General features: G+C 39.7%; 2 protein-coding genes across 4 annotated transcripts; one reads left to right on the top strand and one right to left on the bottom strand.

The window, feature by feature from the left end:
• Positions 1 to 920: 920 nt before the first annotated feature.
• Positions 921 to 8,539, bottom strand: LOC106294486. Of its 3 annotated transcripts, none has more exons than XM_013730044.1 (18): positions 8,112 to 8,539; positions 7,552 to 8,013; positions 7,398 to 7,468; positions 6,754 to 7,107; positions 6,602 to 6,673; positions 6,353 to 6,517; positions 6,033 to 6,255; positions 5,548 to 5,648; positions 5,287 to 5,373; positions 5,015 to 5,167; positions 4,777 to 4,932; positions 4,490 to 4,705; positions 3,742 to 4,401; positions 3,206 to 3,670; positions 2,567 to 3,103; positions 2,375 to 2,479; positions 2,039 to 2,278; positions 921 to 1,956 (listed from the first exon to the last, which is right to left on the bottom strand). In XM_013730044.1, the coding sequence occupies exons 1-18, from the start codon at positions 8,290 to 8,292 to the stop codon at positions 1,183 to 1,185; spliced, it is 5,022 nt and encodes a 1,673-aa protein (XP_013585498.1). In that variant the 5' UTR covers positions 8,293 to 8,539; the 3' UTR covers positions 921 to 1,182. The 3 variants fall into 3 exon arrangements, with proteins under 3 accessions (XP_013585498.1, XP_013585499.1, XP_013585500.1); XM_013730045.1 differs by having other exon boundaries at positions 6,790 to 7,107; XM_013730046.1 differs by lacking the exon at positions 8,112 to 8,539 and having other exon boundaries at positions 7,398 to 7,460; positions 7,552 to 7,768.
• A 115-nt stretch (positions 8,540 to 8,654) lies between these two features.
• Positions 8,655 to 11,260, top strand: LOC106294487. Its single transcript, XM_013730048.1, has 9 exons — positions 8,655 to 9,370; positions 9,461 to 9,570; positions 9,836 to 9,883; positions 9,966 to 10,079; positions 10,286 to 10,336; positions 10,467 to 10,523; positions 10,634 to 10,720; positions 10,816 to 10,896; positions 10,991 to 11,260. The coding sequence occupies exons 1-9, from the start codon at positions 9,238 to 9,240 to the stop codon at positions 11,045 to 11,047; spliced, it is 738 nt and encodes a 245-aa protein (XP_013585502.1). The 5' UTR covers positions 8,655 to 9,237; the 3' UTR covers positions 11,048 to 11,260.
• The last annotated feature ends 1,232 nt before the right edge of the window (positions 11,261 to 12,492 follow it).

Raw genomic sequence — 12,492 nt, 5'->3', positions numbered from 1 at the left:
TTCACTTTAATTAATCTTTAAGAATAAACTATTGAGTTTATTTCACGTTCCACCTTCATCTTCCTCCTTTTGGTTGGTGGGGGTAAAAATAAGAAAGAAAGAAACCCTCTTAACAACTATCATCTATAATGTTCAATTTCCATTTGAAGTTCTATAGTATTTGTTATTGTCCAATCTAAAGTTCGACTTTTTCTCTTCTTTTGATTCATGCATATTATTACCGCATGTGTCGTGTACAAAAAAGCAAATTTTGCTTATATACGATTTGGAATAGTTTCAAACAGATGTTACTCCTTACAAAGATAATGTTCCATCTTTCAGAGATATATATTTTGTACATGTAGATATGGACAAAATATAACAGTTGATTGGTGATGGAAGTGTACGGTAAAGAATTTTTGGCTCGTGACGTTAATTAGGAGAACAAGTATAACCATATGAGATTGGAACATATTGTGGTTCATAGTGATTGTACTTCTGAAATTTTGAATAGTATATAGGAAAAAAATAAAAATATATATTAGATATCTTAAAATGCTCAAATGTAAAATTCTTGTTTTGTATCGAAGATTCAAGAGAACTGAAAAGTGTTTCTTTTCAATTTATTGAAACAGTTAAAAAAAAAAAAAAAAGTATAATATTGTAATTTTATTTAAAAGAATTTCAAAGAGAAAGGGGGGTCACTAAGAAATTATGACAATGATTTGACAAAACACGAAAACTCTTTTTCAAGTCCTCTTCAAACATGTCTCTTTGTGTTGGGCATGTAACTTATGACATTTTATGGTAAGATAAAGATTCTACCTGAAACATAAGATGAATAAAAGTGATTCTGATCGGAAAGAAATGGAGATCAAATTACAGCTACACCCCTACAAAGCATATATTTGAGACAAAAGGAGAGATGGTTACGCCTTGAAGATCAACACAAGAACCATTGACTTACACTACTACTACTCAACAAAACAATGAAGTTATTATTATTGTTATGATAACAAAGGCATTTGCTGATAATATATGCTTAGGCTTGGCTTGACTTTAACCAAACCAAATCATAAATGTTCTCTTCTAATGCTTCTCTTAGGTTTTCTCACCTATTCCGATACACTATCACTTTCTTTTCTCCCTATATATATATTATAAAATATGTCTTCTTCCTTGTCCACGTGCTACAATCTCAATTCATGAATCGCTGCTGCTGTAATCTTCTGATTCTCTGTCGTAATTGTTGGCTGCTGCATTATTACTAGCAGCAGGTAAATCATCATCTTCTTCATCTTCAGAGCTCTCACTCAATTCTGCGACATATTCTCTTTGGACTTGTTCAACTCCGGCAACTTCTTCTTCTTCTACATCCTCCATAGCCTCATTTGGGTTACTATTCCAATCAAACCCCCACTTGTTTCTCTGACTATAACTCACAAACTGACCCTCATCATCATCATCCTCTGATTGAACTCCTACACTGTTGTCGTCACTTTCACCATCCACTTGCATCGGAGTCATCACTCTGTTAGGTGTTTCACTAGCCCATTCCTCGTCCATCTCTCTAGGAGTTTCACCTGCCCAGTCTTGATCAATGCCTCTGAATGTTTGCTCTTCCTCATCTTCTTCGCTTGTAGGCTTAACAATGTCAGCCATTCTGCTGACTAAGCGGTAATTGTCCTCATCGTTCCTCTCTGGTCTTTTTCTAACCGTCCTCTTTCCTCTTCCAGGGACTTGGTGGTTCAACTCCACGCTCATTATGTTCCTGTTGACTGCAACATTGCTCCTACCAGCGACAAATCTGCCATTACCCCCTAGCACTTTCTTCTTCTTCGCCTTCTTGTTTGATCCAGATCCAAAGATTACTCGTCGTTTACTACTCTTTTTACCTGAGTTTGGAACAACCTCGTCTTGGTCTTCTTGCTCTTTGGGTCCTTTACCTTTCAGAAGAGAGTTTCCAGGGAAAAGGCTCTGCATATACCACAAAAATTGAGTTAACAGAGAAACAAGTTTCACAATTATTAACAGAATCCAAACGGTCTAAAAGACTTACAATCTGCTCCTTCTCATCTTCCGGGACTGGCTCAGGTTTCTCTGGCTTCACATAAACAATGGATGCATCAAGGTCTGAAAGTCTCAAAGCAACCGCTGATACTGTCTTTGGTATCCATGGAAACACGTCCACGGATCCCGGATCAGCAGTAGCACCAGCAGCTCCCAAGAGCTCCTTTGCCGATAAAAAATTGGATGACAAAGATTCTTTCTTGATTGCACTCTCTAAATAAGTCAAGACCTGTCAAAAACAGAAAGAAAGATGAACGAGTTTTTAAAACAAAAAACGTAATTTTATATTTGTATTTTAGGGAAAGAAAAACAAGATGTTTAGTACCTGTAACAACTCTTCAGGTGATGATGAAGCATTCAACCTAAACCCCCAGTTTTTTCTTTTCTCCTCTGTCCAAAATGATTCATAAGCTTCATCCGGAACAGATGCCTGTAGTCAATAAATGAAGTCGTCAAAAGTTGGTATCAAAGAACTGACTGTAGATTAAAAATTGACAAGAGTTCAATGATGTTTTACCTCAAGAAAAACAAGTAGTGCTTTGAGTAACCTGACTCCAAAAGGAAGAGGAGATACAGCCAAACCTGAATCTGCTATCTTTCTCTCTGAACTATCAGCCATGTCTAATCTCTGGTGGCAAGAAGTGCAGTGCGTATACTCAGATAAATAAGAAGCAACACAAACTTCACATGTTGCTAATAGTTCACATCTCTTCTTCCCGTCTTTCCTAGCACAAGAAGGCACTGAGCTGTACGTCTCCGTCCACATCCATCTCTGGAAACTATGGAACCTTTTCAATAAATTCTCCTTCTCTTTGTCATTCCTCCTCCCTAGCTCAACTCTAACAGAAGTTGAGACTCCCATTGAATCAGAACTCGACCCCAATATAGCACTAAATGGGCTCACAGAATCTTCCTTCAAAGAGGGGTTTCTAACTAGGTTTATTTTCTTACAAGCATTCTCTTTGAATGCTCCCTCAATCTTCTGCAACATTATGCGTAAATGGGACTCTCTGACCCCACGCATATCCAGTGATGCAACAAGAGTGTCAAAAGCCTACGTTGAACAAATTCACACAAGACATGGTTAAAAATCTCTATCTAAGCTACCAAAAACCTTATAGCAACAAACTGTTTTAACTGCTAAAGTTGTTATTACCTCTGCTGAATCAATGAGGCGCCACTTGCTATCATGGAGCTCAACAAATATAAGCCCCGAGCAAGGATCACTTTTAGATGCTGATGCAGCAAAGTGCCAGTAACGATTGTGGCGCCGATCTTGTCCAAGCGGCAAGGATCGGTATGGATACACCTCTTCTGCTTTGTGGCTTATGTATGATTTTAATTGTGAGCGTGATCTCTTCGAAGAGCAATTCTCTTGACTTATATTGCCCTCTTGGTAAACAGAACCTCTCTCAGTAGATAACTTATGAACATCGTTTGAAACAACTTCCAGGGGCGGCTTCGTTTCATCTACAAGTTGAGAAGGGTCTCTGTTGAAACCATCAATCTCACGGGTAGAGTGTTGAATATCAAACTTAAGTACATCTCTCATGCAGCTGTTATCTAATTGTGCTTCGGCCCACATTTGCTTTTTAAGAGAATTTGCTGCTTCCAGACGATCCTGCAAAAGAAATTTCAGTCAGATCACAAATTACAGACTCAAAAGCTGATAAAATGAAAACCAGACTTTACCTCGAGACTAGCTCTGATGGAATTTCCTTCATTGGCAATACCGACTAAAGCAACAAGGGCCTCAAGGCGCTCTTGAACACTTAGATGACAGTAATCTCCTTCTGTAAGACCTAGAACCCATGATTTGCCCTGCTTGATATCTTCAACCACAGCATTCTTATTATCCATGCAGCTAACCGCTGCATCTTTACCCTGCTCACTATGGCATTGTGGCACAATGGTCTTCATACTGCTTGTAGGTGGAGAAGAAACCTCCTTCTCAACCTCACTCTTCACATTTGCTTTAACATCGGAGAACATAATCTCACCTCCCTTTCCGGACAAACCATTAGCTTCACCTAGATCAGCACTTTTTGAGGCACTTGGTAGAGTGGCTAAATCGTCAACCTCGGGATCCTCATCAATATCACATTCAAAGTCTTCATCCTTTTCAAGATCATTCACATCTTCTGGACCTGCTAAGCCATTTTCAAACGCCTTTATTTTCTTCCTAGCTTCTGCGAGTATTGCCTCTCCATCCGCAGGATCCTTCACATACGGAGCTCGTACACAATATGTGGAAGGGGCTATTCTTTCGAAGAGCTTCACATCTCTTGTCAATGCAACAGAGATAGAAGCCTCTGGCGTCTTGCTTGTTCTCAGGTCCCTAAGTCCGGATTTCTTCAAGTGGAAATCATAAAAACTACATAAATAAAACATTTATATTTAAAAATAAAATTAACAGAGCATATATAGATTATAGATATACCTGAATCTTGTCGGCAAGCTCTATTACAGTCAGTCCCTTGCTTCCCTCAAGAGAGAGAACATGAAAGGCAGCAAACTTGACAGTTCCAGGTGTCAACCGATGCCTCGACTTGCGCGGAGCCAGCAACCCTTTCTCCAGCATTGATGCAAAAGCACTCTCAGCTGCTGAACCACTGCGAAGAGTAGAAATGATATCTTCACAGCCTTTAGCCTGCAACTGCAAACACAATCCAAACATTTAAGAAAAAAAATAAAACCACCAGCTGCTGAACCACTGCGAATAAGTACCTCATCCTTTTCACCAGTATGGGTCACACGGGAATTATTTTTCTTCAGCCTAGGCCCAAATCCACTAGAGAGTCCCAATTGTCTGAGTATTTCAGGCCATGTTAGTGGGTTCAAATGCTTTTTCCAACTACGAATGTCAAAGCCCCATGCATAAGCCTGAAGAGGAAGAACGCATTAGGAAAGAGGAAGAGAAAAGGTAATATGTATTTTTATAGCATGCAGAGAAAGAGAAAGTTACCCCTTCAACAATCTGCGGATGACCACCCTCAGGATTGGCTGTAGTATATTGGTTATTTCCAATGCCACTATAAGGTGTTCTAGCAACATCTTCAATATCTCGTATTATTGATCTCAGAAGAGTAATATGTATCTCCCCCAGCAACCTTGAGTCCTACAATAGGATATACATATATGTATCATATACAGAGCAAGAACAATGGAACGAAGGAAACAACAGTAGAACACGAGAAAAGAAGGGAATCTCAGAATGAGTAGTAAAGAAAGACTTACATAGTCATGCAAAGCCTGAATAAACTCATCCAGGGTAAAAGGCCATAGGTCAAGAACATCGGAAAATGATATTAGGAATCTCCACACCTAAAAAGCAACCACAATGTTAGAAGGTTGACAATGCGAAATGGTCACAAAACGTGACAAACATTTCAACTGGTTCCAAATTTGTCTCATTGTGCTGATCCAAAGTTATTCTGATGGTACTAATTTCAGGTAAGAAACAGTATAGGGCAGAAAGAAACGATCAATAGAGCATACCATTAAAAGGTTTCCAACATTTTCCTCGGAATCCTTCCATGGAGAAATGGTAAACGGCATTTTCAATTGCAAAGCTTTTGGTGGAAATGTGCTCAGAGAATCTGAAAAAAGTAGAATAGCAGCTACGATGAATTGCAAGATCCAGAAAGAATACTTAAAGCTAATCGAGTAAGATATAAGCAAATTACTTTGACCATCTTGATTTTGATAAGTATATGGAGAAAGATCGAATGGTATGAGACATCAAATCATTAGTACGCTACTACCCAATCTAGAGGGCAATGTTTTTATAGCAAAATAATCAACTCAATATTTCATGGCAATGTTCTAAGATGCTACAACCAATATGGTATATATCTGGGACAATATAATTCAGAAGCTATAAATTGTTCAAATTGTAAAGCCTACGGCCTAAGTAGACCATCAGGGTCCAAATCCAGTACTTAGCTAAATCAATATCATAGTTTGGCAGAGAGAGAGCATACCTCTATACAGGTCAAGGTTTTGTAATGTGTCATGATCAAGCTGTATAACCGAGGACAATCCTTTGCTACTAGCCGCCAAATCCATTAGCTCTAGCTGTTCATCTTCAATTAGATCCATAGCCTCTTTAGCAATTCTACGTGCAGTTGCTTTCTCAACTGCAATCTTGCGTCTTATAGCCTCTTTCTCTCGGCGAATCTCTTCCTTCTGCTTATTCTTCTCCGCCTTTAACATTCGGACAGAAACATAAGTCTAGTTTTCTCCACCAAAGCTGCTCAATCTCAGCAAATACTTAAAAAAATTTATAGTTTGCAGAACTTACCCGTTCATTCTCTCTCTGTAGAAACCTTTCTCTTCTTTCCATTTCACGTCGCTGTTCACGCTGTAACCTCTCCTCTTCTTTTATTCTTTCACGCATCAACCTCTCTTCTTCTTTACGCCTCTCACGCTCATACCTTTCCATCTCTTTCCTCATGCGTTCTTCATTCTGAGGACACAAGCTTCAACTCATCAATAGGGATACCAGTAAAACGACAGTAAGACCTTTCTAGAACTGAAGAGAAATAAATACCCTTTTCCTCTGAAGTTCTAGTTTCTCAAGATCCTTTTGTCCACTCCCTCTTCCGAGTCTACCATCGTTAATCTGTGAAGAGTAACCAAAGAATAAGAACACTATCTTGTAAGCAAAACGGGGATGAAATGGAAGTTGGCACAGGAAGCTACCTTTCCCTTCCTATGCACATCATTACTCATACGCACCCCGTCAGACAACAAATACGGATCTTCAGCTCGGAGGCCTGAGGAGTCTCTCTCCAGCAAGAAGCTATCACCACGAGCTGATGGGAGAATGGGGCTAGGCATGTCTTGCTGAGATGTAGAACAGTTACGAGATGAGTTTCCATAGGACTTTGGTAAAGGCCCATTCCCCTGCATAAACGACGAACTCCTAGGCCGTGATATTTCATAGTCCACACCACGTGCATGACTTTCAGAGTACCGCCCGTACATATCAGGTGTAAAGGAAGAGGGATCGTTCAGAGATTGTTGGTCATGGAAAGAACTGGTGGCAGCCTGAGACTATAATAATCGACAAAAGCAAATAAGTTCAACAATAAAAAAAAAGAATATAAAATGGTTACAATGTAACCAACAAAGTGAATATCATCTTTCTAACATTTGATCAGAGAATAATAGCCGCCAAAAGATTAATCGGTCAGCTTATATGCAATGAGAACTCTTAGAATTAGTCCTACCAGTACATCAGTTTAGCAAACCTCTTTAACTTATCATGTAAAATATTGCAACTGATAGAAACAACGAAATAGCTAACTCAAAAACAAAGGAATTAAAATAGTAAGGAAACTAACTCTTCGAGGACGGACATCATGGGGCTCATACATTTTGCTCTCATATGGATGACCTTGGTGCGTCTGCATTGCTACAATAGTTTGTGAGAAAGAAAGTTAAGAGTAGGAACAATCAAAGCAACAAGAGACCAATGATATCGCAATAGCTTCATACCTATAGGTGTCCCAAAAGCACCAGGAGGCAAGGGATCAAACTCCATTCCAAGAATAGGTCCATCATCTCGCAACGGCTCCCCTAACTGAGCCTCAATGCAAGCAACAGCTCTACGAACCATCACAGACGACCGTGGCGGCTCGTACCCTGCGCTCCCCATTGTCTCATACTCAGCGGGAGAGTTACTACTACCACTCGCGAACTCCCTCCTGGGATCCGAGTAAGGGCTGCAGCCAGAGCCAGAACCCGAATCAGATCCGGAGTCCAGTTCAGCAGCAGGTAAGGACAAAGCAGGAACAGCAGAAGCCGGTTGAACCGGGGACGGTTTGGGAGTTTTCTTGACCTGACCATCCTTCTTGTCCTTCAACCTCCTGTGACAAAACCACATCTGTAACTGCCGATCTGACAAATCAAGTTTCTCAGACAGCTCAGCCCTCGTCGCCTCCGAGGGATACGTTTCCTCTGCTCAAACAAAACCAAACCAAACCAAACAATTCAGATGGAATCAAAATTACAAAAAGGAAGGTAATTACTAATTAGATTTGGATGAGGAGAGGAACCTGCATAGACTTGCTCGAGGGTTTGGAGCTGAAAGGGAGTCTTCATCTGACGCTTAGGCTTAGAGGAGGGAGAGTCCTTTGAATTGGAAGCATCAACGACCTTCTTCATCTTCTTATTCTTATGGTTAGAATCAGCAACGCTCCTGATCTGATCCTCTTCTCCATCGGAACCCATCTCCATGAACAAACAAACAGAGAGAGAGAGAGAGAGAGAGACGGCCGCAAAGAGAAGAACAAATCACCCAGAAGACAAGAACAAGAACAACACAAAAAAGCTAAGCTAGGGCTTTCTTACAAAACAAATAACCCTGATCCCCCTTTCGATTACTAAGTAGTAACCCCAAAACAAAAACAAAAACATTATTATTGTAACAATAAAAATAAAAAATAAAAAGGTGGATGGAAGGAATATATAAGAATGAACAATAATAAAATCCGTAAGGGAAAAACACCAACAACAGGGCTCGTACTCGTACCACTCATCTTTAATTTCAACCTCCCCTTCTTATATTTCTTTTCTTTTCTTTTTTTCACTCTTATCTCAATTTTAATCTTTTGTTTCTTATAAGAAAAAATGTTTTTTTTAAAAAAAAATTAAAAGGGAAAAAAAAAGGAGAGCAGAGTAGAGAGAGTCGAGGGATGATATGCTACAGCGAATCGCGTGTGTTTCTTCTGCCGTTGATTGTGTTTATGAGCAGCTCTTCATGATGCGATCTTCATCACACTTTCGACTTTTTCCTTGTTTATTCCTTCTTTTATTTTAATGAATTATTAATACAAAAGGCTTTTACGGGCCTGGTCTTGTGTTTTGTTTCCGTCTTTCAGAGATCCGCTCTCGCAGGTTGCAAGAGCTTTTCTTCTCCAGTTTCTTGTCGCCCACTTGCGTAGAACATAAACGTCAAGCCGTTTGTCGTTTTCGAGCTTACACTCCCTGCCGTCTTTAAATCTTTCATTTAACCACTATTAAACCGGCTCAGTCCCACTTTCCCAAACCCGGTTCAATCACGTCCCTTCAAAGAGAAATCGAAAGATCCTTTGGAGAGTCTCAGGGAAGTTGCCGACACCGGGAAAATCGCCGGTGTGCCTGCCTGAAACAGTCGGAACGCCGGAGAACTGGTGACAGAGAATGATTATGCATTTGGCTGTTCTGTTTCTCGCCATCATCGTTTCACCACTCTTTGTTTTCTCATCTCAAATCGAGCAGATCGGTTCTAACCAGAATGATCCAGACGCAGCTAAGCTCAGAATATCACAACTAGGCACACAAACAACATATTCTCTTTTTTTTTTTTTTTTTTTTGTTGTTGTTGCTAATTGTATTAAACTGCTTGATGGCTCTGATCATGTAGAAGAAGCTGTTCTTGAGGAGACTACGCAGAAGGTGAAAGAGCGTGAGAGGTTGATCCAAGATGCTGAAAGTCAGATCCTTGATTTTCACTCTGCTTCATCCAGTTTCGAGGTTGGTTTGGTTATAATTAGCTGAAAATGCATTAGAAAATGATAAGAGAAATGTTATAAGACACACTCGTCAGATCGTAAAAATACTTTTCTAGGTGTGTATATATCTATCAGTTTATAACATGTGTAAGGTTTTAATTATGTTTCCGTGTCATGATATAAGGTCTTTGTTTCTGTTTGGAATCAGTTTCTTTGTTGAGATTTAATACTTTGAAAAATACTTTATCATGATAGTTTAATTGCTAACACTTGCTACTTGATCGCAGAGCGGTTTACCTTTGGTCCAAGAGAGGATAAGCGAGTTGAAAGAAGAGGTCTGTTCAGCTACTCTCTTTTTTTTAGATCAGCAACTTCAACTACATTAATCTAATGATTAACAGGGTTTGGCATTGCTAGATTAAACTCCTATGGGCTGCCTTGAGAACAGCCAACTTTGAGCTTCACGTTTTAGAGGATAAGGCAAGAGATGCTGAGCGTCAAGTTAAGGCTACGGCTTTCGAAGTTAAACAGGTAATTTATTCGCTTGTGTTTGACTTTTTTTTTGTGGGGGGGGGGGGTTTAAGCGCTCATCTTGGCTTTGGTTAGGGTGAGTCTTTTTGGTGCTGTGGTAGCAAATGGAATCTGATTGATTCTAATATGGTTAACTAATTGTATGTCAATGAGTTTTCATAATGTTACAGTGATTAAGTGCTTCATACTTTTTTAATCATTTATAGATGACCGAAGTTGTTACGGAGCAATGGATTCAAGTTCAGCATCTTGAGCAGGTCTTTTAAGTTACTGCTTTTAAGTTTTTCGTTTATTGCAGGTGAAAATATATTAGTGGTGAGCAAAGTAGCGTATCGATTCACATCGCTGATGTTACTTCTTTTTATTTGCTTTTGTTGCGTCATGAAGATGAAAGAATTCAATAACCGTAGGAATCGCGTTCCTAGCAGATGCACTCTCTTGAAGGTAAGTAAAATCTTGAATACAGTTCTCGGACTTGCATGAAATTTTGAAGAACAGAAGCTTATACCTTTGTTTAGTCATCTCATTTCTCCTTCGTGTATCTGTATTTTTAGCTCATGAGTGACATCCGCTGGGAGGTAAAGAATGCCCTGTCTCAGTTAAGAAGCCTCTGGGCAGCTGTTACCAAATACCACCACCAGGTGTTGTTTTTAAATAATCTTTACATTTTCATCCTCTCTATAATTTATATGGAATGATTATATGCTTAACCACGCTTTGCTTTGATTCTTTATAGTTGCAAGGCTTCATCAAGCATGAGATGGAAAGAAACCAGATCACATCAGCTCTTGCAAACAGTGAAGTGGTGTTTTTTATGGTATGTGGTTTTTTTTTTTCATATCTAGCTAATGTGTTAAGTCCATGTTTGATTCGTCTGATCCTTGAACTAATCTGTAAAACGAAATATCCAGGCATCTGCGTTGATTGCCTTCCCGGTGTTTGGAGCATGGATCTTACTCTCTGCCTAGTTTTGTTCCTAGAATACATGATCAACGGATGCGTCAGCCATATTCAGATTGGTTTTGCTTCTGTTTGTAGCTCTAAATATTGTCTAGTCATTGAGATCCCTATGATTGATTGCATCTGTGAGCAAACCGATATTGGGGTTAATCTCTGGTTTGAACCTGTTAATTTTGGGTATGTTGCACAATTTTGTCAAAGTTCAGTTTTCGGAGTAAGTATATTTTTAATCCCAAAACAGACGACCAAAGAGATGAAGACAAAATCATTCCTCGTTCGTTATTGGCTAGCTGTAAATTGTAAATAAGAGGCATTACGCTTTTCAGGGTTCAACGTGAAATGATTTTGAAATTTATATATAAACGAAACCAACATACATCTTCAGAAGTTCAAATATGACAGGATCACAAAAAACAATCAGCCTTTAACCCCTACCAAGAGCGCTAAATCTCCCAAAAATCTTCAACCTCCAGAATAACCAAACAAAATATACCCCATCTACTCTAATTGGCAAGAGATACTTTTTTCATTTACAAAGAACTTGTCCAGCCACCGAGGATGACCTGAGGCAACATAGGACTGTGTTAAACCAAGGTTAACCACACTCTGTGCGATGAAAGAAGCACATCTAACCGAAGCCAACGCTTCCACTTTCAGTTCCCACTGTACAAAAACCTGCAACTCCTTCCTTAGATCCGAAGCTTCGTATTGCAGAGCCGGCCACAAGCAAGGCTTAACCACAACTTCAGACAGATCATCAAAAGAATATGAGAAGCTCACCTTTTGATATCTAAGACTTCTCATACTTTCCACCGCCCACAGAGAGACTTGAAGCTTAGCCTCCAATAATGTCGGAACAGCAGGGAGAGCTCTTCTACTGTGCTGTAGGACTCTGCCAACATCATTTCTAACTATCCAAGCCACACATGTATAAGAGCTCCCTTTTGACCACTCCATTTCTATCTCACATTTCACCCATCCTTTTGGAGGCGCGATGAATGGAGGACAGGCTTCAGGCGGACATACCGCTACCTCCCTCTCCATACTTCCCTCTATCTGCTGAGCCATGAACCATTCATCAGCTTCCTTATACGCTTTGCTCGCAATATCATCAGGCGTTAAGCTTTTTCCTTCAAAAAGAAATCCATTTCTATGCTTCCAAAGATACCATAGGATCCAAGGCCAAGCCCTTGAGATCTTAGGATCAACCTTCACATTCTTACTCATCGACAACATATAAGAGATATTCTCATAGATGGATCTCTCCAACCATCCTCTCGGCGGCGTAGGGATGTACGAAAGCGCCCAGGTCTAAGATGAGGTATAAGATGAACCTTTTTTTTTTTGCGCAATCAGACAAAATTCATTAGATAATTAAAAAAAAAGCCCAAAGGAGGGTTCACAATATAAAAATGGCTTTTTGCAATAGAGTCTACTAGCCCATTAGAGCATT

Source organism: Brassica oleracea, chromosome C5 (assembly GCF_000695525.1).
Source record: "Brassica oleracea var. oleracea cultivar TO1000 chromosome C5, BOL, whole genome shotgun sequence".
Classification (NCBI taxonomy): domain Eukaryota; kingdom Viridiplantae; phylum Streptophyta; class Magnoliopsida; order Brassicales; family Brassicaceae; genus Brassica; species Brassica oleracea.
The sequence above is the reverse complement of the archived record's forward strand: the minus strand, read 5'-3'. Positions and strand labels throughout refer to the sequence as shown.